The sequence below is a fragment of the Coturnix japonica genome, chromosome 20, assembly GCF_054131305.1.
Source record: "Coturnix japonica strain WE chromosome 20, WE-NBRP24, whole genome shotgun sequence".
NCBI classification, from domain to species: Eukaryota; Metazoa; Chordata; class Aves; order Galliformes; family Phasianidae; genus Coturnix; species Coturnix japonica.
Genome location: NC_140682.1, coordinates 12233756 through 12260787, shown reverse-complemented (window position 1 = coordinate 12260787; position 27032 = coordinate 12233756). Strand labels below are relative to the sequence as shown.

The 27032-nt window shown below is 61.1% G+C and overlaps 3 protein-coding genes across 5 annotated transcripts; 1 reads left to right on the top strand and 2 right to left on the bottom strand.

The window, feature by feature from the left end:
- Positions 1-262: 262 nt before the first annotated feature.
- Positions 263-10113, bottom strand: LOC146757678 (uncharacterized). Its single transcript, XM_085520649.1, has 2 exons — positions 9500-10113; positions 263-3026 (listed from the first exon to the last, which is right to left on the bottom strand). Exon 1 carries the CDS (start codon positions 10081-10083, stop codon positions 9736-9738), a length of 348 nt encoding a protein of 115 aa, XP_085376775.1. The 5' UTR covers positions 10084-10113; the 3' UTR covers positions 263-3026; positions 9500-9735.
- Positions 10114-10266: 153 nt separating this feature from the next.
- On the top strand, positions 10267-15120 carry LOC107322890 (uncharacterized). Its single transcript, XM_085520714.1, has 5 exons — positions 10267-10554; positions 11363-11768; positions 11929-12035; positions 12994-13929; positions 14440-15120. The coding sequence occupies exons 1-5, from the start codon at positions 10515-10517 to the stop codon at positions 14517-14519; spliced, it is 1569 nt and encodes a 522-aa protein (XP_085376840.1). The 5' UTR covers positions 10267-10514; the 3' UTR covers positions 14520-15120.
- Positions 15121-15189: 69 nt separating this feature from the next.
- On the bottom strand, positions 15190-26088 carry LOC107322891 (reticulon-3-like). Of its 3 annotated transcripts, XM_085520642.1 has the most exons (7): positions 25926-26088; positions 18598-18805; positions 16645-16783; positions 16496-16565; positions 16033-16079; positions 15813-15871; positions 15190-15724 (listed from the first exon to the last, which is right to left on the bottom strand). In XM_085520642.1, exons 1-7 carry the CDS (start codon positions 26026-26028, stop codon positions 15679-15681), a joined length of 672 nt encoding a protein of 223 aa, XP_085376768.1. In that variant the 5' UTR covers positions 26029-26088; the 3' UTR covers positions 15190-15678. The 3 variants fall into 3 exon arrangements, with proteins under 3 accessions (XP_085376768.1, XP_085376767.1, XP_085376766.1); XM_085520641.1 differs by lacking the exons at positions 15190-15724; positions 15813-15871; positions 16033-16079; ... (1 more) ...; positions 16645-16783; positions 18598-18805 and adding exons at positions 19530-21804; positions 22526-22579; XM_085520640.1 differs by lacking the exons at positions 15190-15724; positions 15813-15871; positions 16033-16079; ... (1 more) ...; positions 16645-16783; positions 18598-18805 and adding an exon at positions 19530-22579.
- Between the last annotated feature and the right edge of the window lie 944 nt (positions 26089-27032).

Genomic DNA, 27032 nt, shown 5'->3' with positions numbered 1-27032 from the left:
GAGCCCCATTGAATCCCACCCCCTGCCCCACTGAATGCCACCCCTGCCCCACTGAATGCCACCCCTGCCCCATTGAATCCCAGCCCCTGCCCCATTGAATCCCATCCCCTGCCCCATTGAATCCCACCCCCTGCCCCACTGAATGCCACCCCTGCCCCACTGAACCCTGAGCCCCATTGAATCCCACCTCCTGCCCCACTGAACCCTGAGCCCCATTGAATCCACTCCCTGCCCACTGAATCCCACCCCCTGCCCCATTGAATCCCACCCCCTGCCCCACTGAATCCCTCCCCTCCAGGCACGGCTTTGCTGCCTCCCCTGCAGCTACCCCAATAGGGAGGCGCCATGGGGCGTCCCCAGCCCCATAGGGCCGGCCTAGGGATGGAGATGGGACCCATAGGGCAGGGAGATGCCATAAACCCAACACTGTGTGACCCCAAAACGGCCCCATTAAGCCCCAAATCCACCCCGGTGCCCATCAGACCCCATTAAGGGGTAGGAAGACACTAGAAAAGGTGAAGGACACCCACCTTAAATGGCCCCAAATCCACCCCGAACCCACCAGAGAAAACACCATAACGCCCACCCCAAAACCCCCCAGATAACAGAATGACCCCATAAGGCTGCCATAGAAAGACCCACAGATTCCATAAGCACAGAAGGACCCACAGACCCCATAGAGCCATAGAAAGACCCACAGACCCCATAGAAGGACCCACAGACCCCATAGAGCCATAGAAAGACCCACAGACCCCATAAGCCGTAGACGGACCCACAGACCCCATACAAGGAGCCTCAGACCCCATAAGCCATAGATGGACCCACAGACCCCATAAGCCACAAAAAGACCCACAAACCCCATAGAAGGACCCACAGACCCCATAAAGCAGCCATAGAAAGACCTACAGACCCCATAGAATGACCCACAGACCCCATAAGCCAACCATAGAAAAACCCTCAGACCCCATAAGCCATAGAAAGACCCACAGACCCCATAGGAAGACCCGCAGACACCATAAGCCATAGAAGGACCCACAGACCCCATAGAAAGACCCACAGACACCATAAGGCAGCCATAGAAAGACCCACAGGCCCCATAAGCCACAGAAGGACCCACAGGCCCCATAAGCCAACCATAGAAAGACCCACAGGCCCCATAGAAGGACCCACAGACCCCATAAAGCAGCCATAGAAAGACTTACAGACCCCATAAGCCATAGAAGCACACACAGACCCCATAAGCCATAGAAAGACCTACAGACCCCATAAGCCACAGAAGGACCCACAGACCCCATAGAATAACCCACAGACCCCATAAGCCAACCATAGAAAAACCCACAGACCCCATAAGCCATAGAAAGACCCACAGACCCCATAGGAAGACCCGCAGACACCATAAGCCATAGAAGGACCCACAGACCCCATAGAAAGACCCACAGACACCATAAGGCAGCCATAGAAAGACCCACAGGCCCCATAAGCCACAGAAGGACCCACAGACCCCATAAGCCAACCATAGAAAGACCCACAGGCCCCATAAGCCACAGAAGGACCCACAGACCCCATAAGCCAACCATAGAAAGACCCACAGGCCCCATAGAAGGACCCACAGACCCCATAAAGCAGCCATAGAAAGACTTACAGACCCCATAAGCCATAGAAGCACCTACAGACCCCATAAGCCACAGAAGGACCCACAGACACCATAAGCCATAAAAAGACCCACAAACCCCATAGAAGGACCCACAGACCCCATAAGCCAACCATAGAAAGACCCACAGGCCCCACAGAGCCATAGAAGGACCCACAGACCCCATAGAAAGACCCACAGACCCCATAAGCCAACCATAGAATGACCCACAAACCCCATAAGCCATAGAAGGACCCACAGACCCCATAGAAAGACCCACAGACCCCATAAGCCATAGAAGGACCCACAGACCCCATAGAGCCATAGAAGGACCCACAGACCCCATAGAATGACCCACAGACCCCATAAGCCATAGAAAGACCCACAGACCCTATAAGCCAACCATAGAAAAACCCACAGACCCCATAAGCCACAGAAGGACCCACAGACCCCATAAGCCATAGAAAGACCCACAGACCCTATAAGCCAACCATAGAAAAACCACAGACCCCATAAGCCATAGAAGCACACAGACACCCTAAGCCATAGAAAGACCCACAGACCCCATAGAGCCATAGAAGAACCCACAGACCCCATAGAAGGACCCACAGGCCCCATAGAGCCATAGAAGGACCCACAGACCCCATAGAAGGACCCACAGGCCCCATAGAGCCATAGAAGGACCCACAGACCCCATAGAAGGACCCACAGACCCCATAAGCCAACCATAGAAAGACCCACAGACCCCATAAGCCACAGAAGGACCCACAGACCCCATAGGAAGACCCACAGACCCCATAGAATTACCCACAGACCCCATAAGCCATAGAAGCACCCACAGACCCCATAGAAGGACCCACAGACCCCATAAGCCACCCATAGGGTAACAAAGCCGCCCACCCCATAACCAACACCCCATAGAGACGGACACCGTGCTGCTGCTCACCTGGCACTGCCCCACACGGCCCTATAGGGCCCCACACGGCCCTATACAGCCCCACTGAGCCCCACACGGCCCTATGGGGCGCAGGGCGGCGCCGGCGGAAGTTCCTATAAGTCCCAGACCGGCCCAACCGGTTGTACAGTGCTACAAGGGGGGGGCTAAAGGTCGTTCCTATAGAGAGACAACAGCTGGAATCCTATAAGATTTATGGGGTGGGGGGGGGCTGGGAGGGGGAATGGGGAGATATAGGGGGAAATGGGGGCACGGGGACCCAAAATGGGCGGGTTTGGCAGCAAAAAGGCAGCGGGGTGACGTCATCGGGTGCTGGGTGATGTCATCGGGTGCTGGGTGACGTCATGGGGTCACACGTCCGGGTTGGGGAACCCCATAAAGATACAGGATGTGGGGCGGGACGGACCCATAGACCCCAATGGGAACCTATGGGGGGAGCTCCTGTATGGGATGGGGACCCTATAAGCACCTATAGGGCTCCTTATGGGACCATCCCACACAGCACCCCCCCCATATAGGGTCACCATCCCAAAAGACCCTATAGGGGCTTATGGGACCACCCCACACAGCACCCCCCCATATAGGATGGTGACCCTATAAGCCCCTATAGGGCTCCTTATGGGACCATCCAGCACAGCACCCCCCCCCAATGGACCCTATAAGCCCCCATAGGGCTCCTTACGGTCTGATCCCAGCCAGCACACCCCCCATATGGGATGCTGACCCTATAAGCCCCTATAGGGCTCCTTATGGGACCACCCCACACATCACCCCCCCCATAGACCCTATAATCCCCTATAGGGCTCCTTATGGACCACCCCACACATCACCCCCCCCCCCACTGACCCTATAATCCCCTATAGGGCTCCTTATGGGACCACCCCACACATCACCCCCCCCCATTGACCCTATAATCCCCTATAGGGCTCCTTATGGGACCACCCCACACATCACCCCCCCCCACTGACCCTATAATCCCCTATAGGGCTCCTTATGTGACCACCCCACACATCACCCCCCCCCACTGACCCTATAATCTCCTATAGGGCTCCTTATGGGACCACCCCACACATCACCCCCCCCATTGACCCTATAATCCCCTATAGGGCTCCTTATGGGACCACCCCACACATCACCCCCCCCCCCACCGACCCTATAATCCCCTATAGGGCTCCTTATGGGACCACCCCACACATCACCCCCCCCATTGACCCTATAATCCCCTATAGGGCTCCTTAGGGGACCACCCCACACATCACCCCCCATTGACCATATAATCCCCTATAGGGCTCCTTATGGGACCACCCCATACATCACCCCTCCACTGACCCTATAATCCCCTATAGGGCTCCTTATGGGACCACCCCACACATCACCCCCCCCATTGACCCTATAATCCCCTATAGGGCTCCTTAGGGGACCACCCCACACATCACCCCCCCCTATAGGATGGTGACCCTGTAAGCCCCAATAGGGCTCCCTATGGGACCATCCCATATGGCATCCCTGGATGGGATGGCGACCCTATAAGCCCCTATAGGGCTCCTTATGGGACCACCCCACACATCACCCCCCCACTGACCCTATAATCCCCTATAGGGCTCCTTATGGGACCACCCCACACATCACCCCCCCACTGACCCTATAATCCCCTATAGGGCTCCTTATGGGACCACCCCACACATCACCCCCCCCCACTGACCCTATAATCCCCTATTGGGCTCCTTATGGGACCACCCCACACATCACCCCCCCATTGACCCTATAATCCCCTATAGGGCTCCTTATGGGACCACCCCACACAGCACCCCCCCATTGACCCTATAATCCCCTATAGGGCTCCTTAGGGGACCACCCCACACATCAGCCCCCCACTGACCCTATAATCCCCTATAGGGCTCCTTAAGGGACCACCCCACACATCACCCCCCCCCACTGACCCTATAATCCCCTATAGGGCTCCTTATGGGACCACCCCACACATCACCCCCCCATAGACCCTATAATCCCCTATAGGGCTCCTTATGGGACCACCCCACACATCACCCCCCCACTGACCCTATAATCCCCTATAGGGCTCCTTATGGGACCACCCCACACAGCACCCCCCCATTGACCCTATAATCCCCTATAGGGCTCCTTATGGACCACCCCACACATCAACCCCCATAGACCCTATAATCCCCTATAGGGCTCCTTATGGGACCACCCCATACATCACCCCCCCACTGACCCTATAATCCCCTATAGGGCTCCTTATGGGACCACCCCACACAGCACCCCCCCCATAGACCCTATAATCCCCTATAGGGCTCCTTACGGGACCACCCCACACATCACCCCCCCCCACTGACCCTATAATCCCCTATAGGGCTCCTTATGGGACCACCCCACACAGCACCCCCCCCCCATTGACCCTATAATCCCCTATAGGGCTCCTTATGGGACCACCCCACACATCACCCCCCCATTGACCCTATAATCCCCTATAGGGCTCCTTATGGGACCACCCCACACATCACCCCCCACAGACCCTATAATCCCCTATAGGGCTCCTTATGGGACCACCCCACACAGCACCCCCCCCCCCATTGACCCTATAATCCCCTATAGGGCTCCTTATGGGACCACCCCACACATCACCCCCCCATTGACCCTATAATCCCCTATAGGGCTCCTTATGGGACCACCCCACACATCACCCCCCACAGACCCTATAATCCCCTATAGGGCTCCTTATGGGACCACCCCACACAGCACCCCCCCCCCATTGACCCTATAATCCCCTATAGGATCCTCATGTTCCGACCCCCCCCCCCATGAGCCCGGAGGCAGCCGTCGCTGTGATGCTGGAGCTGAAATGTCAGCCAAATTTAGGTATTTCCACCCAAAAGATGGATGGATTTTCTGCTTTAAAAAGGAAACCCACGTGACTGGGAACGAATTGGGGGGGGGGGATATAAACCCCCCCGGGTTATGGGGTACAACCCAATGCAGCCCTATTCCAACCCAGAATCAATGGGGGCTAATGGGGGGGGGCTATAAATGGGGGGGGGGGGTTTAAGGGAGGCTGGAAACACAGCCCCCCCCCCGCCCCCATTGACAGCAGGAATAACTCCCCTCCCCTCCATTATATAACCCACATAGAGCACAACGAGCCCAATATGGTGCATTTAATATGGGGGGGGGGGTAACAGAGACCCCCCCCCGCTGCTTCACAGTGACCCCAGGAGGGGGCTGTGGGGCACCAGGGGGGGCTCATCCCATGGGGCTGCCCCATAGATTCAAGGTGGGGGTGCACACAGGCCCCCCCCCCGACCCACAGGTGTCACCCAAACAAATGGGGGCTGCCCCCCCCCCCCACATAACAGCATCCCTAATACAGGGCAGCACTGAGGGAAAGACCCCCCCCCCACATCCCTTATACAGGCAAGGACCCCCCCCACATCCCTAATACAGGCAAAGACCCCCCCCACATCCCTAATACAGGCAAGGACCCCCCCCCACATCCTTAATACAGGCAAAGACCCCCCCCACATCCCTAATACAGGCAAGGACCCCCCCCACATCCCTTATACAGGCAAGGACCCCCCCCAAACCCCATATAGAGCAGCACTGAGGCAAAGACCCCCCCCCACATCCCTTATACAGGCAAAGACCCCCCCCACATCCCTAATACAGGCAAGGACCCCCCCCCCACATCCCTTATACAGGCAAAGACCCCCCCCCAAACCCCATACAGAGCAGCACTGAGGCAAGACCCCCCCAACCCCCCCCCCATCCCTAATACAGGCAAAGACCCCCCCCCATATCCCTTATACAGGCAAGGACCCCCCCCCCACATCCCTTATACAGGCAAGGACCCCCCCCCACATCCCTAATACAGGCAAAGACCCCCCCCCAAACCCCATATAGAGCAGCACTGAGGGAAAGACCCCCCCCCACATCCCTTATACAGGCAAAGACCCCCCCCCCACATCCCTTATACAGGCAAGGACCCCCCCCCACATCCCTCATACAGGCAAGGACCCCCCCCCACATCCCTTATACAGGGCAGCAATGAGGAAAGACCCCCCCCCCCACATCCCTTATACAGGGCAGCAATGAGGCAAAGACCCCCCCCAACCCCCCATACAGAGCAGCACTGAGCCAAGACCCCCCTCTCTAATCGGGGGGGGGGGGGGGCTCCCAATACACCCCGACTTCAGCCCCCCCCATGCATTAACCCCCCCCCCAAAATGGGCTCCCTGCACTCAGAACCCAGCTGAGCCCCCCCCCATAATATAAAGCTGGTGGTCCATCCTGAGGGGTCTCAGCCCCCATTTCCATCCCCCCCCCACCATAATATAAAGCTGGGGTCCACCCTGAGGGGTCTCAGCCCCCATTTCCATCCCACCCCCATAATATAAAGCTGGGGGTCCACCCTGAGGGGTCTCAGCCCCCATTTCCATCCCCCCCCACCATAATATAAAGCTGGGGTCCATCCTGAGGGGTCTCAGCCCCCATTTCCATCCCCCCCCCCCATCATATAAAGCTGGGGTCCACCCTGAGGGGTCTCAGCCCCCATTTCCATCCCCCCCCCCATAATATAAAGCTGGGGTCCACCCTGAGGGGTCTCAGCCCCCATTTCCATCCCCCCCCCCATCATTTCAGCTGCCGGTGCCGCCCCCACACACACGCAGCCCATGGAGGGGGAGGCAGCTCCCAGCCCCCACCCCCACACACGGCATTTAAATGGGGGTGGGAGGAGGCAGAGCCCCCCCCCCATATTTCCCCCACTCCTCAGCCCTGTATTGAAGGGGGGGGGTCTGACCCCACTGACAGCCCCCTGCTATGGGGCCGGGGGGGGAGGCCCCAATTCCTCCCTAAGATACAATGGGAACCCCCCCCCCCCCCAATATTACACACCATTCAGCCCTACGACCCCCCCCAGCCCTCAGCAGGGGCTCAGGACCCCCTGGGACCCCTATTTCCCTCTCGACCCCCCCCCTTTTTCCTTCCTCCCCCATAACAGGAGCCAACCCCCCCCCAGCAGCCCCTCAATCCCAGTCAGTGTCTCTCAATACCCCACACGCCACCAGACCCCCCCAGACCCAGCCCATTTCCCTCACATTGACCCCAGACCCCCCCCCCAAAAGGCCTCAGGACTCCCCAGACCCCCTCTATCCCCCATAACCCCCCCAAAGGCCTCAGGACCCCCCTTTATCCCTCACATTGACCCCCCCCAGCCCCCTCCATCCCCCATAACCCCAACTCCCACCATCCCACCCCCCCCTTTAACCCTCTCAGCCCCCCCTTATCCCCCCCCATAAAGCCCCACAAGAGCCCCCAGCCCCTCACGACCCCCTCTATCCCCCATAACCCCCCCCAAAAGGCCTCAGGACCCCCCCCCCGGCCCCCTCTATCCCCTATAACCCCTCCAAAAAGCCTCAGGACCCCCCTCTATCCCCCATAACCCCAACTCACAACCTCTCACCCCCCTTCTAACCCCTCCAAGCCCCCCTTTATCCCCCCCATAAGAGTCCCCAGCCCCTCACGACCACCATCTCCCCCATAACCCCCCCCAGAAGGCCTCAGGACGCCCCCCGACCCCCTCTATCCCCCATAACCCCAACTCACACCCTCCTACCCTCACTCTAACCCCCCCACAGCCCCCCCTTATCTCCCCCATAAAGCCCCACAAATGCCCCCAGCCCCTCACGACCCCCATTCCCCCCCCCCTGACGCCCCCATTACCCCCTCAAAAGGGGCTCAGACCCTTCCCAGCCCCTTTATACCCCCCAAAGAAGCCCCTAACCCCCCACAGCCTCCGCTTATCCCCCCATAAAGCCCCACAAGAGCCCCCAGCCCCTCACGACCCCCAGACCCCCCCCACTGCTCCCTCAAAAGGGGCTCAGACCCTTCCCAGGCCCTTTATCCCCCCAGCCCCCCCTTATCCCCCCCATAAAGCCCCACATAAGCCCCCAGCCTCTCCTTCCCCCTCAAGACCCAATCCCCCCCCCCAGACGCTCCCGTTCCCCCCTCCAAAGGGGCTCAGACCCTTCCCTGCCCCTTTATACCCCCAAAGAAGCCCCTAGCCCCCCACAGCCCCCCCTTATTCCCCGATAAAGCCCCACAAGAGCACCCAGTCCCTCACGACCCCCATCTCCCCCATAGCCCCCCATTTCCTCCCCCAATCCCCCCTCAAAAGGGGCTGAGACCCTTCCCAGGCCCTTTATCCCCCCCATAAAGCCCCACAAGAGCCCCCAGCCCCTCACGACCCCCAGACGCCCCCATTCCCCCCTCTAGAGTGGCTCAGACCCTTCCCAGCCCCTTTATACCCCCCAAAGAAGCCCCTAAGCACCCCCAGCTCCCCATATCCCCCCATAAAGCCCCACAAGAGCCCCCAGCCCCTCACGACCCCCATTCCCCCCCCCAAGACGCCCCCATTCCCCCCTCTAGAGTGGCTCAGACCCTTCCCAGCCACTTTATACCCCCCAAAGAAGCCCCTAACCCCCCCTAGCCCCCCCCTTATCCCCCGATAAAGCCCCACATAAGTCCCCAGCCTCTCCTTTCCCCTCACGACCCCCATCCCCCCCCCAGACGCCCCCATTGCCCCCTCAAAAGGGGCTCAGACCCTTCGCAGGCTCTTTATCCCCCCCATAAAGCCACACATAAGCCCCCAGCCTCTCCTTCCCCCTCACGACCCCATCCCCCCCCCAGACGCCCCTATTCCCCCCTCTAGAGTGGCTCAGACCCTTCCCAGCCCCTTTATCCCCCCCAAAGAAGCCCCTAACCCCCCTCACCCCCCGATAAAGACCCACAAGAGCCCCCAGCCCCTCACGACCCCCCATCCCCCCCCCCAGACGCCCCCATTCCCCCCTCAAAAGGGGCTCAGACCCCCCCCCCCCCCCTTTACCCCCCCCATTTCCCACCTGTTCCGCGTCCCTCTCGCTGACGGTGGGCAAAGGGCTGCGGCCGCTGCTCGACATGGCGCTCCCCCCCACCCCCCCACGGTCGCCGACTATCGCGATAGCAGGAAGCTCTGCCTTATGCTTCGGGAGCCTCGTTCAAGGGGCGGGGGGGGCCAGGCCGGCGGCATTGGGGGGGGGGGGGGACCGGGGAGGGGACGGGTGAGGAGGAAGAGGGGGAGAAGGGGAACGGGGCCGCCTCACGCCCGCGCTTCCTCAGAGCCCAGCGGTTCCCAACATGGCGGCCGCCGCCGGCCCTCGGCCATTTCCGCCGCCGCGCCGGAAACACCCGACACGCCTCCCCCCCCCCCTCCCCGAGACGCTTCGGCTCTTTCCGGATGGACTCGGCAGCGCCTCCGCTCGTGAGTTCGGGTGTTTCCGGAGGATCTCTTCCTCCGTGCCGACGGAAAGAGCCGAAGAGGACTTCGGTAATTTCCGTCACGCCGAGTTGTTTTCCGAGCGAAGCCGGAAATACCCGAACAGCTCTCGCAGGACATCGGCCTTTTCCGTGAGCCGAGAGGAGCCGAGAGGAGCCGAACCCTTCCCATTCCCCACGCTGATAAGGAGAGGCGGGGCTATCGGACTGGTGGGCGTGGCCTAACCACAAGCCACGCCCCTTTGGTCCAAAGGGGGGCGGGGCTTTCTCAGAGCACTGGGGGGGGGGTTGGGTTCCCCGATGCTGGGGGGGTTGGGGCGGGGGCTTCAGTGGGGGGGGGGTCGACCCCTTCCCCTCCCTACACACATTATAAAGCTTTTTATTCTTAAAGGAATGGGAGGGGGGGGAGCTGAGACCCGACCTCAACTCATCCTCCCCCCCCCTTACACCCCCCCATCCGCCGGTGGTAAAGGGGAGAGAAATGGCAGCAGGGGGGTTGAGCGGAAAGGCGCACGGCCCCTTTAAATTTACCCAGGAGCCCTTCGAGGAGCCCCAGGGGCCCCACGACCGCGTCCCCACCCCGGCCGGCCCCTGCCCGCCGCCATGGAGCCCCCGCGGCCGCTCCCGCACCCGGAGCCCGCAGGTGAGCGCCGACACCACGGGGGGAGACGCGGGGAACGCGGCCCCTTTAAGGACCCCCCCCAAGGAACGGGAGCGGGGCTCCTCCCGGCCGCACAATGGGAGCGGCGCTGGCCCTTTAAGACGCCCCCCGTGGTTTGGGGGCAGCCCCCCATTGCTTTGGCAGCCCTTGTCCTGCACCGGGATCCCCCCGGCCCGTCCAGACGCTCCTTCATCCCATGACGGTGCCCTCACGCGATTTGGGATGTCCCCGTGACTTTTAAAGGCGTCGCTGTCCCTTTAAGGTGCCCCCTGCCCCTTTAAGGCGCGCCCTCCCTGTCACCGCCCTTTGACGCCCCTTTAAGGGCCCCGCCCCCTTTCGCACAGCCCCTCCTCTTTGAGTCCGATGCCCCTTTAACTCTCCCTGACCCTATAAAAGCCCCTTTGCCCTTCTACGATGCCCCAGAGGTTTTCAGCATCCCCGGCCCCTTTAAGAGCTTTAATCCCTCCCCCAAAGACCCCCATACGTGACCCCCCGGCTGCCCAGATCCCCCCAAATCCCTCCATCGTCTCTCCATACTCTCCCATCCATCAGCCCCCCTTAGACCCTCCCCAATCCTGAAGCCCCCATAAAACCCCCATATTTGGGAGCCTTAAGACCCCAAACACCCTCACGTTTGGGTCCCTCCTTAGGGCTCTTACCCCCCCAGTTATACGGATTCCATCACCTGAAGCCGCGGATCCCCCTCAATACGGGACCCCCAACACCTCCCCATCCCCGAGCCCCCTCCGCTCCTCCCCATCCATCCCCTGACCCCCCGCCCCCATTGCAGCCTCCCTACCGGGCCCGGGGGTGCAGCGGGGCGGCCGGCGGAGCACGGACCATTGTGAAGCTCGGGCTTCACGGCCGGGTCGGAGCCGGATCCCGGGTCGGGACCATCGCCGTTATTACCACGAACGTTGGCGAGCCGAGTATTTAATGGAGTTCAACGCGGCTCGGCACGGGATGCTGTGCATGGTCTGCGGGAGCGCCCTGGCCACCTTAAAGCTCAGCACCATCAAGCGGCACATCAGACAGAAACATCCCTATTCCGGAGCGTGGGGACCCCGCGAGAAGCAGCTCATCCTCCGCTCCTGGGACGCCAACCTGGGGCCCCACGCCGACCCCGATGCGATCCTCAGTGCTGGTGGTCGTGGGCCAGGTACGAGCCCCCTTCGCGTGGCCCCCTATACCGGGCCGTTGGCTCTTTAAGTTGTCCCCCGGCCCCCTTAGCTGTAATGCGAGACCTGCCACGCTCGCCCATCGCTCCTTTAACGTGGGACCCTCCCCATGAGACCCGCTGAGCCCCCATTGCGGGCTGAGCCCTGCCCCCTTCAAATTGGCCTGTGCCCCTTTAAGACAAGCCACGCCCCCTCCGCAACGCCACGCCCACAAATCATTAGGCCCCGCCCCCGATGGTGCTCGACCACACCCCTTTCCCAAGGCCCCGCCTCCAATGTTGATTGGTCACGCCCCTTTCCAAAGGCCACGCCCACAGCGCCTTTAGGCCCCGCCCCGAGGGTGACTGACCACGCCCCCTTCCCAAGGCCACGCCCACAGCGCCTTTAGGCCACGCCCCTTCCCAGGGCCACGCCCCCAGCTCCTTTAGCCCCCCCCACCTGGCCCCGCTTTCTCCGCTCTGCCCCCCCCATCCCTATCTCTCCCCCCCTCCCCATCTCCCCCCCACACCCCCTATCTCTCCCCCCCCCAAATCCCGACGTCCCAACGCCCCCAGACACCCCCCCCCCCATCCCAGCGTCCCAAACCCCCCAAACCCCCCCAACCCCCCCAGCCCGGTGTCCCAACCCCCCCATCCCCCCTCCCTCCCCCATCCCCCCCCACATCCCGACGACCCAACCCCCCCAACCCTCCCCTATCCCAACGCCCCCAGCCCCCCCAGCCCCTATCTCCCCCCCCAACCCATCCCGGCGTCCCAGCGCCCCCAACCCCACCCCCCCCATGGCGACATCCCGGTGCCCCCAGCCTCATTCTCCCCCCCCAGCTATCCCGGTGCCCCCAGCCCCATTCCCCCCCCCCAGCTATCCCGGTGCCCCCAGCCCTCCCTCCCCCAGCTATCCCGGTGCCCCCAGCCCTCCCCCCCCATCCCGGCGTCCCAACGCCCCCACCCCCCACCAGCCCCCCCCCCCCATCCCCTGTCTCCCCTCACCCGCCCCCCCCCCCCCACATCCCCTGTCTACCCCCACCCACCCCCTATCTCAACACCCCCACCCCCTATATTCCCCCCCCACCCATCCCGACGTCCCAACGCCCCCAGGCCCCCAGCCCTGCCTCCCCCCCCGCATCCCCTATCTCCCCACCCCCCTCCACCCATCCCGGTGACCCAACGCTCCCAGCCCACCCCCATCCGCCCCACCATTCCCCCCCCAAGCCCCTATCTTCCCCCCATCCTTATCTTCCCCCCAGCCCCCCCCATCCCGACGTCCCAATGCCCCCATCTCCTCCCCCATCCCAATGCCCCAACACCCCCCCCCCCCCCCCCCAACTCATCCCGGCGTCCCAACGCCCCCAGTCCCCCAGCAACCCCCATCCTGGTGACCAAACGACCTCAACACAACCCCAACACCCTCCCCCCCCAATCCCCATGGCCCCCCTCATTATCCCAACCCCCCCCAATCCCCATGGTCCCCCTCGTTAACCCAACACCCCCGAATCCCCATGGCCCCCCTCATTATCCCAACACCCCCCAATCCCCATGGCCCCCCTCGTTATCCCAACCCCCCCCCCTCCTCGTCCCCCCTCGTTATCCCAACCCCCCCCAATCCCCATGGCCCCCCTCGTTATCCCAACCCCCCCCCCCCCCTCGTCCCCCCTCGTTACCCAACACCCCGCTCTGTCCCCCCGCAGGCTCTCTCCCCCCCCCCCACCACAAAGCGGCCCTTATCGGTGTTGGGGGTGACTCGCTCCGGGGCTGGCTGCGGGCCGAGCTGCTGCTGGACCTGGAGGCGGGGGGCAGCCGGTTGCGCTGCCTGCGCTGCGGCCGGGCGCTGCCGTCGCTGCACCTCGGAGACATCCGGAGACACGCCATGGCCGCGCACCCCGCGTCCAGCAGCATCGGGACCCAACAGCGCGGGGAGATGAGCAGGGAATGCGGGGATCGGAACGGGAACCGGAACGGGAACGGGAACCGGACCGGGAATGGGAACGGGAACCGGACCGGGAACATGACCGGGAACCGGACCGGGAATCGAACCGGGAACGGGACCGGGAACCCAACCGGGAACCTGACCGGGAACGGAACCGGGAATGGGACTGGGAATCCAACCGGGAACCGAACCAGGAACCGGACCGGGAATCGAACCGGGAACCGGACCGGGAACGGCGAGGAGGAGCCGCCCAGCGGTGAGATGGGATGAGGGGCGGCCGTAGGGATGGTGAGGGGATGGGGGGTAATAGGGGGTAACGGGGGGTCGGAGAGGGGATGGCGGATAACGGGGGGATAACGGGGGGGCGGGGACGGCATTGGGATGGGGGATAACGGGGGGGGGCAGCGAGGGGATGGGGACGGTGTGGGGACGGGGATAACGGGGGTCGGCAAGGGGGTGGGGATGGCGTGGGGATAACGGGGGGGGATGGGGACGACGAGGGGATGGGGGATAACGGGGGGTCGGTGAGGGGATGGGGACGGCGTGGGGCCGGGGATAATGGGGGGATAACAGGGGGACGGCGAGGGGACGGGGACAGCATGAGGATGGGGTCGGGATGGGGACATTGAGGGCTGTTGTGGGGACAGTGCGGGGTGCTGGAGCTGCTGGGGGCGATGGGGACGTGGGGACCCCGCGGTGCTGGAGGGGAATGGGGTGGGGGGGGTCGCCCGAGGACGGGACGGGGAGCTGTGTGTCCCCATCGCAGCCCCCAGCCCCACGGAGGAGGAGGAGGCCGAGGCTGAAGCTGAAGCAGCGGAGGCTGCGGGGACACAGCGGGGGACGTAGGGACCACCACAACCCCCCCCCAAAGGACCCCCCCGAGCCCCAGAGAGGGGAGGGGGGGGACAAATGGACCAGCACGGGAGGGGGCGGCCACTGTCCTGCCCCCATAGCGCCCCCTGCTGGTCACAAACAGAGCGGCAGCACTTCCCAAAGGGTCCCCAACCCCAAAAGGGTCCCCAACCCCAAAAGGGTCCCCAGTGTGTCACCAACCCCAAAGGTCCCCAATGTGTCACCATAACCCCAAAGGTCCCCAAAGGGTCCCCAAAGTGACACCAAACCCCAAAGGGTCCCTCAGTGTGTCACCAACCCCAAAGGGTCCCCCCAAGTGTCACCAAACCCCATAAGGTCCCCAACGTGACACCAGCCCCCAAAGGGTCCCCAAAGTGTCCCCATTGTGTCCCCAGCCCCCCAAGTCTCCCTCACGTTGCCCCTGGTCCCCATTGTGTCCCCCCTGGGTCCTCTCCCTGCTGTCACCCCCCCCCCCCCCCATATTTCCCCCCTACCCCCCCCCCCCACTCTTTATTTATGCCCCCCCCCCAATTTTCCATTCCTAAGCCCCATTTTGTAAGCAAAGTCCCTTCAATAAACCCAACCTGAGGCGGAACAGTGTCTGTGGGGTGGGGGGGGAATAGGGATTGGGGGGGGGTGTAAAGCCCAACAAACAGCCTTGAGGTTCCCATCCATCCATCATGGTGATTTATTGACCCCCCCCCCCGCTGAGAGAAGCTCAGGCCACTGGGGGGTGGTGGGGGGACGCCATTGTTTGGGAGGGGGGGGGGTTATGGGATGGGGGCACCCCCAGGGCACAGCATATGGGGGGGGGTCGACAGAGGAGGTGGGGGAGAAGGGGGGGTGGTAGACACGGAGCCATTTTGTGTCCCCCCCCCCGGGTTTACAGCAGTTACAGACATTTCACTTCATTAACATTAAAAAAAGGACTGGGGGGGGGGGGGGAAATGAGGGGGGGGTTGGAAGGATGAGTGGGGATGGGGGGTGCCCCCAAGGGGGGGGGATTTGGACCTTCCCCCCTTCCTCCCCCCCAAGGCTGAGGAGACGGAGGCTGCCATAGGATGGCTGGGGGGGGGGGGGATGGGAGCACAAGGAGGGGTGGGGGCACCCCGAGGTTTTATCTCCCCCCCCCCTTCCCCATCTCAAACTTAGTTCATTCCGGCTTCTTCTTAGCCAGGCCCGGGAGCTTTGCTTGGACCCTGAAGGGGGGGGGGGACAGAGGTGAGCTGGGGGGGGGGGGGCTGCGGGGACACAGAGGGGACATGGGGGGGGGGGTCACACACTCACTTGGCAATGAGGGCCTTGGTCTGCTCACGGGCAATGCCCACGTAGTGGTCAATCTGCACCTGGAGGGGGGGGGAGGCAAAATGGGGCCATCAGGGGGGTCCTCACTGACCCCCCCCCCAATTGGAGGTGTCGCTTTAAAAGCTTTGGGGTCTCCTCTCCCCCCCATTGTGGGGTCTCAGCCCCTAAATTTGGGCTTTCTCCTTCTTTTGGGGTCTCTCACCTTATTCTTCTCATAGACGGGTGGGAGGGTGAAGGCCAGCAGCTCAGCTGTGGGGTGAGAAATAGGGTCAGCACCCAGTTAATGGGGGGTGGGTGTATGGCCCCCTAATGAAGTACAGCTTGGGGGGTGTATGGCCCCCTAATGAAGGACAGCTTGGGGGGGTGTATGGCCCCCTAATGAAGTACAGCTTGGGGGGGTGTATGGCCCCATAATGAAGTACAGCTTGGGGGGGGTATGGCCTCATAATGAAGTACAGCTTGGGGGGGGGGGGGTATGGCCCCCTAATGAAGTACAGCTTGGGGGGGGTGTATGGCCCCATAATGAAGTACAGCTTGGGGGGTGTATGGCCCCCTAATGAAGTACAGCTTGGGGGGGGGGAGGTATGGCCCCCTAATGAAGTACAGCTTGGGGGGGGTATGGCCCCTAATGAAGTACAGCGTGTTAATTTGGGGGGGGGTCTTACCAAGGATGAGGAGGGTGATGCCATTGAAGACAGCTCCCACGTAGGTCATCAGCCACATGGCCACGGCCAGCTGGGGACACATTGGGGACATTGTCAGGCATTTTAAGGGGCATTTTAGGGAGGGGTCCTCAAGGGGGGGGGTCTCCCACCTTCAGGGAGTCCACCAGGTCCTCCACCAGGAAGAGGCGCAGCAGGAGGCGCAGCACGTGGTTGACGTGGGCCATGGCGGCAGTGACATGGCTCTGGAAGGACTCGGGGGACAGAGCGATGTCCAGCTCCAGGTAGGACCTGGTCGGGGGGGGTACGTGGGGACAAGGGGGTCAGTGCCACCTCCACTGTCCCTATGGGTGACAGCACAGCCCTAGAGATGCCACCATCCCTATGGGTGCCACCACAACCCCAGAGGTGCCACCACCATCGTCCCCATGGGTGCCACCATCCCAGAGATGCCACCACCTTTGTCCCCATGGGTGCCACCCCAACCCTAGGGCTGCCACCATCATCATCCCCATGGGTGCCACCTCCACTGTCCCCATGGGTCCCACCACAACCCTAAAGGTGCCACCACAGCCCTAGAGGTACCACCAACCCCAAAGATGCCACCACCATCATCCCTATGGGTACCACCCCAACCCTAGGGCTGCCACCACCTTCATCCCCATGGGTGCCATCTCCATCATCCCTATGGGTGCCACCACCCCCAGAGCTGCCACCACCATCATCCCCATGGGTGTCACCATACCTAGAAGTGCCACCACAACCCTAGAGGTGCCACTACCATCACCCCCATGGGTACCACCTCCGTTGTCCCTATGGGTGCCACCACAGCCCTAAAGGTGCCACCATCCCTATGGGTACCACCACAACCCCAGAGGTGCCACCACAGCCCCAAAGGTACCACCAACCCCAAAGATGCCACCACCATCATCCCCATGGGTGCCACCACAGCCTTAGAGGTCCCACCACCATTGTCCCTATAGGTCCCACCACAGCCCTAGAGGTGCCACCATCCCTATGGGTGCCACCACAACCCCAGAGGTGCCACCACCATCATCCCCATGGGTGCCACCATCCCAGAGATGCCACTACCTTTGTCCCCATGGGTGCCACCCCAACCCTAGGGCTGCCACCATCATCATCCCCATGGGTGCCACCTCCATTGTGCCTATGGGTACCACAACCCTAAAGGTGCCACCACAGCCCCAGAGGTACCACCAACCCCAAAGATGCCACCACCATCATCCCTATGGGTACCACCCCAACCCTAGGGCTGCCACCACCTTCATCCCCATGGGTGCCACCTCCATCGTCCCTATGGGTGCCACCACCCCCAGAGCTGCCACCACCATCATCCCCATGGGTGTCACCATACCTAGAAGTGCCACCACAACCCTAGAGGTGCCACTACCATCACCCCCATGGGTACCACCTCCGTTGTCCCTATGGGTGCCACCACAGCCCTAAAGGTGCCACCATCCCCATGGGTTCCACCACAACCCTAACGGTGCCACCACAGCCCCAGAGGTACCACCAACCCCAAAGATGCCACCACCATCATCCCTATGGGTGCCAACACAGCCTTAGAGGTCCCACCACCATTGTCCCTATAGGTCCCACCACAGCCCCAGAGGTGCCACCATCCCTATGGGTGCCACCACAACCCCAGAGCTGCCACCACCATCATCCCCATGGGTGCCACCATCCCAGAGATGCCACTACCTTTGTCCCCATGGGTGCCACCCCAACCCTAGGGCTGCCACCATCATCATCCCCATGGGTGCCACCTCCATTGTGCCTATGGGTACCACAACCCTAAAGGTGCCACCATCCCCATGGGTACCACCACAACCCTAAAGGTGCCACCACAGCCCTAGAGGTACCACCAACCCCAAAGATGCCACCACCATCATCCCCATGGGTGCCACCACAGCCCTAGAGATGCCACCATCCCTATTGGTGCCACCACAACCCTAAAGGTGCCACCACAGCCCTAGAGGTCCCACCACAACCCTCCACAACCCTAGAGATGCCACCATCCCTATGGGTGCCACCACAACCCCAGCTGCCCCCCCCGCTCCCCGGGTGCCCCCTGGTGGTCTCACCTGAAGGGATGCCCCTCCTCAGACTTCTGCACAGCCTGGATGACCGACTTGTAGACTCGGAAGCTGATGGTGACGGAGAGCAGCGCCAGCACCAGGTAGGCCACCACGCTGACCACGCTGAACGCGGCCAAGGACAGCAGCAGCAACAGGCTGGAGCCAAACACCGCCCCGCTCCTCCGCACATCCCGCCAGAAGATCAGGTCGTGCACTGCGATGGGGACACGGCGTGGGGTGGGCAATGGGCTCTGTGGGTAGGGGGCTATGGGGGGGGTGGCTGGCGGCCCCCCTGTGCCACCACCCTGTCCCCTGCCATGCTCAGCAATGAGGGCTTCCCACCCTCGGGCCCCTGTTTCTTAATGGGGCCCATAAAGCTGTGAAGGGAATCACCCAGATGGGAATCTGACCCCAAACATCCCAACCCCAAGCCTCCTCCAACCCCACACCTCCCAACCCTACATCCACCCGACCCCAAACCTCCTCCAACCCCACACCTCCCAACCCTACATCCACCTGACCCCAAACCTCCTCCAACCCCACACTTCCCAACCCCACACCTCCCAACCCTACATCCACCTGACCCCAAACCTCCATCCATCCTCCATCCCAACCCATCCATCCTCCATCCCAACCCATCCATCCTCCATCCCAAGCTATCCACCCTCTATCCCAAGCCATCATCCATCCCAAGCCATCCACTCTCCATCCCCACCCATCCACCTTCCATTCCAACCCACCCTCCACCCCAACCCATCCTCTATCCCAACCCACCCTCCAACCCATCCATCCTCCATCCCAAGTCACCCTCCATCCCAACCCACCCTCCATTCCAACCCATTCTCTATCCAAACCCATCCCCCGTCCCAACCCATCCATTTTCCATCCCAACCCACTCTCCATCCCAACCCACCCTCCAACCCATCCATCCTCCACTCCAACCCATCCTCCATTCCAACCCATCCACCCTCCATCCCAACCCATCCATCCTCTATCCCAAGCCATCCTCCATCCCAATCCACCCTCCATCCCAACCCATCCATTTTCCATCCCAACCCATTCATCCTCCATTCCAAGCCATCCATCCTCCATTCCAAGCCATCCATCCTCCATCCCAACCCATCCATCCTCCATCCCAACCCATCCATCCTCCATTCCAAGCCATCCATCCTCCATCCCAACCCATCCATCCTCCATTCCAACCCATCCTCCATCCCAACCCATCCATCCTCCATCCCAATCCACCCTCCATTCCAACCCATCCTCCATCCCAACCCTTCCATCCTCCATTCCAACCGATCCACCCTCCATCCCAACCCATCCATCCTCCATTCCAACCCATTCTCTACCCAAACCCATCCTCCGTCCCAACCCATCCATCCTCCACCCCAACCCACCCTCCATCCTATGCTGCCCGCTCATTAACGCAGCTGCTCGTTAACAAAACCCCTTATTGAGGAGCTGCCCCCCATCACCATCATTGGGGGGGGGGGTTTCACCTCCAACCCAGCCTGGATGGGGCTGGGAGCAGCCCGCTGTGCTGGGGGGGGGTCCCGGCCCACATTGACCTCTGAGGTCCCTCCCAACCCCCATGGAATCTGTGCTGGGGGGAGTTGCCATCCCTGCTTCTTTTGCCCCAAACCTGTGTGTTTTAGCACCAAAATAGGAGGCTGTGAGCAGTGCACACTGTGGGGGGGGGGGGGGGGCTTCTTTCCCTGTCGTGTGGTGTGGATTTGACCTAAAACCTTCGAGTTTAAGGCTATTTTTTGGGGGGGGGGGGGAAGGCGTTACCTGCAAGGGGTGTGAGCAAGCGGGGGGTCCCGGGTGGGGTGGGGGGTCCTGGGGGGTTGGGGGGGGTCTCCATTGCTTCCCTCAGCGCCCGCAGCGTCACCTGCTCCATGTCCGGGGGGGTCGTTTTTGGGGGGGAGCCGCTTTTAGGGTCGTCCCTTTCATATTGAATAGACCCCAAATCCTTCGGAGCCGGCTGCCTTCCCTTCGGCCCAGTGGAACCGCCCTCATCCGCATCACGGCGGTCCAACGGAGGCCGCCCTTCCTTCGGAGCCCCCGAACCCAACGGCACCGCCTCCATCGCTTCCTCATCCCGCCGCCCTCCAGCGGCGTTTCCCACCGGCCCAACCGAACCACGGCGCCGGTTCGGCTCCGATTCCTGTCCGCTCCGTTCCGCTCCGCCTTGACCGGCGTCCCCTTCTCCTCCACCCGCTGTGGATCGCTCGGCTCCGCCTTCCATCCCCATCCCATCCACCGACCCCGCTCCATCTCCGCTCTCCCCTCCGTCCTCGATGACGGTATCATCCGAATCCCCGGAGCTCTCATCGCCCGGCGGGGGCCCGTCCCCTCGTTCCACCCAGTCCCAGCTCAGCATCTCGCTGGTGAAGCTGTGCATCTCCCGGACGCATTTCGACACCTCTTCCAACGCCGCCGCCGTCCCGGAGCTTTGCCGGGATAACGCAGCCGGGTTCTTAGCGATCCCGGTAACGGCGCCGCGAGGTTTAGATGTGAAATCGCAGATTTGATCCTCCGGGATCTGACTTAACGCCGCCCGTTCCCCGATGAGAAGAGCGGCCGGGAATTCCCGATCGAAAGCAGCTCGATCCAACACCAGCTCGAAAGGAGACTCCGGGGATTCCTTCTCTTTATGGGCTTCCCCTTGCGATGAGGAGGAGGAGGAAGAGGAGGAGAGCGGCACGAAGGCTCCGGAGCTCGAAGGCTGAAGGTTGGGGGGGGGGGTCCCTTGGTTGCCCCCCGATGTGGCCTCACTTGCTATGGGGGGGGAGGGGGGGGCGGGGAAGAACTCAGCTGCTGTTAGGGCAAGCAGCATGCAGCCCCCCCCCCCCCGACCCCCGACACATTCCCCTTGGGGATGGTTTAGAACCCCCCCGTTCCCTTTGGGGGATGGCTTAGGACCCCCTCCATTCCCTTATGGGGTGTTTTAGGACCCCCCCATTCCCATAGGGGGATCCTTTAGGACCCCCCCCATTCCCTTTGGGGGGTATTTTAGGACCCCCCCATTCCCATAGGGGGATCCTTTAGGACCCCCCCATTCCCTTTGGGGGATGCTTTAGGACCCCCCCCCCGCCCCCCCATCCCATTAGCAGCCATGCGAGCAGACAGTGCAGCATCATCAGTGCTTTCATCTCCATCTTCTTTTTGGGCTTGAAAATGCTTGGATTGGGTCCGGAACGCGGTTCGTGTCTATTGAGATAAAGTGTGACCCGAATGTGACCATCCAGAACCCAAATGTGACCATCCAGAACCCAAACCTGCCCCCTTTATGTCCCATTTAAGCGGGTAAACGGCATTTTGGGCTGAGGGAGTGGGATTTTGGGGTCTTCACGTCAGCTTGGGGGGGGTCCTGCTGTCCTTATGTCCCCTTTAAGTGGGTAAACGGCGCCAACCGGATGCTTTTGGGGTGAGGGAATGGGATTTTGGGGTCTTCATGTTGCTTTGGGGGGGGGTCCTGCTTGTCCTTTATGTCCTCAGCGGGGATGAGCGTGCAAAGCAGAGCAGCAGCAGCAGCAGCAGCAGCAAAGCAGCTCCGAAACAAGGCAGATTTGGTTAAAAAAGAGCAAAGAGCAGGCAAAAAAAATGTGGGGTTTTTGTAAACGTTGAATCAGAGGCTGAACTAATAGGGATAGATTACATATCCCATTCAGGTTAGTGGGATGGTCCCATTCAGGTTAGTGGGATGGTCCCATTCAGGTTAGTGGGATGGTCCCATTCAGGTTAGTGGGATGGTCCCATTCAGGTTAGTGGGATGGTCCCATTCAGGTTAGTGGGAGTAGCAGGTCGGGCTCTCCAACCCTTTGAGGGAGGGTACCCCCAAATTCAGGCCTCATCCTTTAGTTTTTTCGCCCTAAAAAAGTCAACCCCACATTTTTCCTTCTGCAGAGGAAGCAGAAAAGGAGAGACTTGCCTGGTGAAGCCGCAAAGAGAGAGACAGGCTGGGAGGAAGGAGAAACAAAGGGATCTGCAAGAGAATACACAGGGTGAGAGCCCCGTCCTGCCCCACATCTCATCACCCCCCAGCCCTTGGGGGGCAGCACTGTGGGTCGGCTGCCACTATAATGGCTGGGTTCACCATCATAAGGGCTGGGTTCACCATCATATTGGCTGGGATCACCATCATAAGGGCTGGGATCACCATCATAAGGGCTGGGATCACCATCATAAGGGCTGGGATCACCATCGTAAGGGCTGGGATCACCATCATATTGGCTAGGATCACCATCATGGTGTTGCTGGTGCAGCTGGAGCAGAGCGAGGGTGAATCCCAGCCTTTCTTTGGGGTGATTTTTGGGGTGAAATCCCCTTCGTTCAAGGGGAAAAAAGGCTTCAAGGATGGAGGACTGCGCCCACCCCACCGCCCTCACCCCTCACTTGCTGGTTTTAGGGCCCTGTCTCGGGGCACAGCTCTGTGTGTGCCTTCCTCCTCCTCCTCCTCCTCCTCTTTGAGCTCCAGTTCCCATATCAGCCCCATTCCAGTTCTCTTCTTCCTCCTCGTTTTAATGGCTGCTCCCCATCTTCCTCCACGGCGACGATCCCCATTGCACAACGCAGCCCTATGTGCCTTCCTCCTCCTCCTCTTCATTGCATCTCATCCCCCATATCCATGTACACCGTTGCCTTCCTCCTCCTCCTCCTCCTCCTCTGGGGCCATTTTAGGGTCTGGTCCCTCTTCCTCCTTCAGAGCCATTCGTGGGTCTGGTTCCCATCTTCTTCCTCCTCCTCCTCTTCCTCCTTCAGAGCCATTTTAAGGTCTGGTTCCCATCTTCCTCCTCCTCTTCCTCTGGGCCCATTTTAAGGTCTGGTCCCTCTTCCTCCTTCAGATCCATTCATGGCTCTGGTTCCCATCTTCTTCCTCCTCCTCCATCACCATTTTGGGGTGGGGTCAGCCTCCATTCTCCTCTTCCTCAGCTCCCATTTCTGCCTTCAGTCCCACAGCACCAGCCCCAAACTCTTCCTCCTCCTCCCTGCAGCCTCATTAGGGCTCGGAGCCCATCCAGGGTTACAGCCCCACTTCTCTGTCCCCCTTTGGGTTGAGGGGCTCAACACCAACTTCTTTGTCCCCATTTAGGGTTGTGGGGTCCAGCACCAACTTCTTTGTCCCCATTTAGGGTTGTGGGGTCCAGCACCAACTTCTTTGTCCCCATTTAGGGTTGTGGGGTCCAGCACCAACTTCTTTGTCCCCATTTAGGGTTGTGGGGTCCAGCACCAACTTCTTTGGACCCCTTTGGGTTGAGGGGCACTGCACCAACTTCTTTGTGCCCCTTTTGGGTTATGGGGTTCAACAACAATTTCTTTGGACCCATTATGGGTTATGGGGTTCAGCACCAACTTCTTTGTCCCCCTTTTGGGTTGTGGGGTCCAGCACCAACTTCTTTGGACCCTTTATGGGTTGTGGGGTTCAACCCCTGTTGGCCAACACCTCATTTCCTCCAGCTTCCCCTTTTTGCTGTGTCTCAAAACAGCCCTTTTTCACCTCAAAACTGCTGTTCCATGCAGGACTTCCTCCTTCGACGTGCTGCCTTTTGGTTTAACCCCCCCTTTGGGTGCTGCTCCTATAGGGCCTGAAGGTGAGGGTCCCCCCCGTGATGGGATTCAGTGCCGCTCCTATGGGCAGCACCCACGAGGTGCTGCTGGATCCAGCCCTGAATGAATGACGACCACCCCCCCCCCTTGCCATGTGATGGCAAACCCCCCCCACATATTAAACAGCCCCCCATACAATAGTGTTTGTGGGGGTTCCTGAGTGGCACAGTGTGATCAAAGCATCTCTTCTACTATCAGAAATGGGCTGAAAATGAGCATGTTTTCCCTTCAACTGATACCAGGGAGCCCTATAGGACCTGGGGGGGGGGTCCCTGGTACAAGACCCCTCAGCAACCCCCCCCATATCCCTGTGTGTATCATTCACCCTCCCCCCCCCCCTTCTCCTCCTCCCCCCTCCCTTCCCTACACACCCAGCAGCATCTGCAGTGCAGATCCGACAGGCTGGGCAGACAATGGCGGGTGCCTTTGTCATCTGCTGTCCCTATTGGTGACATCCCAGCACCCCCATGGGGTGGGGGCTTTGAGAAGGGGGGGGGGGGGGGTCTGAGAAGCGGGGGGGGGGAGGTAGGGAAGGGGGGAGGGCTTTGAGAAGGGGGGGGCTTGGTGAAGGGGGGGGGCTTGGTGAAGGGGGGGGGCTTTGAGAATGGGGTGGGGTTGAGAGGGGAGGGGAGGGGGCTTTGAGAAGGGGGGGAGGTTTGAGAAGGGGGGGCTTGAGGAGGGAGGGGGCTTTGAGAATGGGGAGGTATGAGAAGGGGGGGCTTTGAGAGGGGGGGTCTTGGAGAAGGGGGGAGGGGCTGGGAAGGGGGGAGGCTTTGAGATGGGGGGGGTTTGGAGAAAGGAGAGGGGATTTGAGAAGGGGGGGGCTTGGAGAAGATGGGTTTGAGAAGGGGGGTGTTGAGAGGGGAGGGGGCTTTGAGAAGGGGGGGGAAGAGGATCCCTTTGTGTCCCCCAAATCCTTGTGCTTTGAATGCTTTCCATCCCAAATACGAGCCCCTTTAAGGTCTCACATTCAGCTTTAACAGCTCCCATCTCCATCATTAGAAGCTCCATTCCCAACCCCAAGCCCACAAAATAAAGGGGCCGTTCCCCCCTATATCAGAACCCTCCTATTCCCATCCCAACCTTCATCTCCCACCTCATCACCCCAAAACCCCCCCATACCCCCCTAAATCTCCCCATCCCGGCCCTAAAAGCACCACCAGGACCTCAAAATCCCCCCCCAAAGCCCCTTAAGTTGCCCATTTCAGCCCCATATCCCCACCTGTATCACCTACACCCCTTATTTCAGCCCCACAGGCCTCACCCTCCCCACCTGCACCCCAAAATCCCCATTTTTTGCCCTAAATCTCCCACCTACGCCCCTTGTTCCCACATTAGAGCCCCCAAAGGCCTCGTTCTCTTCCCCCAAACCCCTTAGTTCCATATTTAAGCCCATTTAGCCCCATATTTACTCCTTCCAAAGCCCATTTAGGCCCATTTAACCCTTTTCTTTGGGCCTCCAGGCCGCCATTCTCCTCATCTACACCCCCAAAATCGCATCTTTTGACCCCAAAATCCCCCATCCGACTCCTCGAACCCCCATTTCCGCCTCTGGAGGCCTCGTTTTCCTCATCCAAGCCCCGAAATCCCCGATTTTCGCCCCAAAAACCCCCATTTTCAGCCCCGATTTCCACATCAAACCAAGCCCACAAACAGGCCCCACAAAGCGGCCTCGCCCAGCCGGGCCCGTTCTCTCCTTCCTTCCTTCTCCCGTTGTCTCTTACCGGCGCAGGCCGACGCTCCGTGCCGCGTACAGGCCGCTCCTGATGCTTCGGAAGGGGCCGATGAAGAAGAAACGAACGGAGACTGAGCGGCGGGATCGGCCATGGCGGCGGCGGAGCCTCAAGGCGGAACGTCCGTTCCCGACGGCGGCCACTCACCGACTGCGGCCGGGGGCGGGGCGGGGCGGCGGCGCGGAGCTACTGCGCATGCACCAAACCGCCGCGCCGTGCGCAGAGGCTCCGGGCGCATGCGCGGCTCCGCCCGGCCTCTCCTCTCTGCACCGCCGCGCATGCGCCGAGTTGACCCCACCTCTCCGCGCATGCGCCGTGCCGCCCAGCCTGGCGTTGCCATGGCGACCGGCGCGCGGGATGATGAGGCCTGTAGTTCTGTAGGCCTCAACCTGCGGCCTGTCCCTATAGGGCCCTCTATGTAGATCTATAGGGCCCTCTATATAGATCTCTGTAGGCCCCTCTATAGAGCCGGCCGCAGGGGTGGGGCCTATGGGCCTTTCTGGAGGTGCAGCGGCGCTCCCTAAAGGATTTAATCGCCTCCATAGTTTCCTATGAGGTACCGAATGGTTAACAGGCTTCGTAGAGAGTTTTCTCATAGCCATGAGTGACTGCGAGCTGTTGAGCGTTCCGCCCGTCGTTTTATTTACGCTTCATAACGCCGCAAGCTCTCTTCTATGGGAGAGACCATAGAGCTCCGCCTGAGGAATGTAGAGCGCCGCTCAGCCGTTCCCACACAGCGCCCCCTACCGGCCGGGAGGACCATGAAGGGGGAAGGGGCGGGGATACTGAAGTCACGTGGTTAGCCCCTCAGCCAATCACCGCCCGCTCGCGGCAAGCGGCGAAGGCGTGTCCTCCCGCACTGATTGACATCTCTCTGGAGCAATAAGAAAACGGGAGCGGAGGAGGCGAACCAATCAGATGCCGGTATTCCGATAAGTGGGCGGTGCGGAGGCGGAGAGGAAAGGGGCGGGGCTTGCCGGCCGGGCCGGACCGGGACCGGGACCCGGGGGGGCAGCGGCGGAGCGGTGAGCGGGGGGGGGGGGGGGGGGGAGAGGGGGGGGGTGGATGTATAGAACCCCTATATGAGCTGACCACGTG

What these genes read in the sequence shown, in the direction of transcription:
- LOC146757678 (XM_085520649.1), bottom strand. Translation starts at nt 10,083, where the DNA reads ATGGGAAGGGTTCGGCTCCTCTCGGCTCCTCTCGGCTCACGGAAAAGG.
- LOC107322890 (XM_085520714.1), top strand. Translation starts at nt 10,515, where the DNA reads ATGGAGCCCCCGCGGCCGCTCCCGCACCCGGAGCCCGCAG. An exon ending in CCCGCACCCGGAGCCCGCAG is followed by an intron (nt 10,555 to 11,362) that starts GTGAGCGCCGAC and finishes CCCCCATTGCAG; the next exon opens with CCTCCCTACCGGGCCCGGGG. An exon ending in CGAGGAGGAGCCGCCCAGCG is followed by an intron (nt 13,930 to 14,439) that starts GTGAGATGGGAT and finishes TCCCCATCGCAG; the next exon opens with CCCCCAGCCCCACGGAGGAG.
- LOC107322891 (XM_085520640.1), bottom strand. Translation starts at nt 21,430, where the DNA reads ATGCTGCTTGCCCTAACAGCAGCTGAGTTCTTCCCCGCCCCCCCCTCC.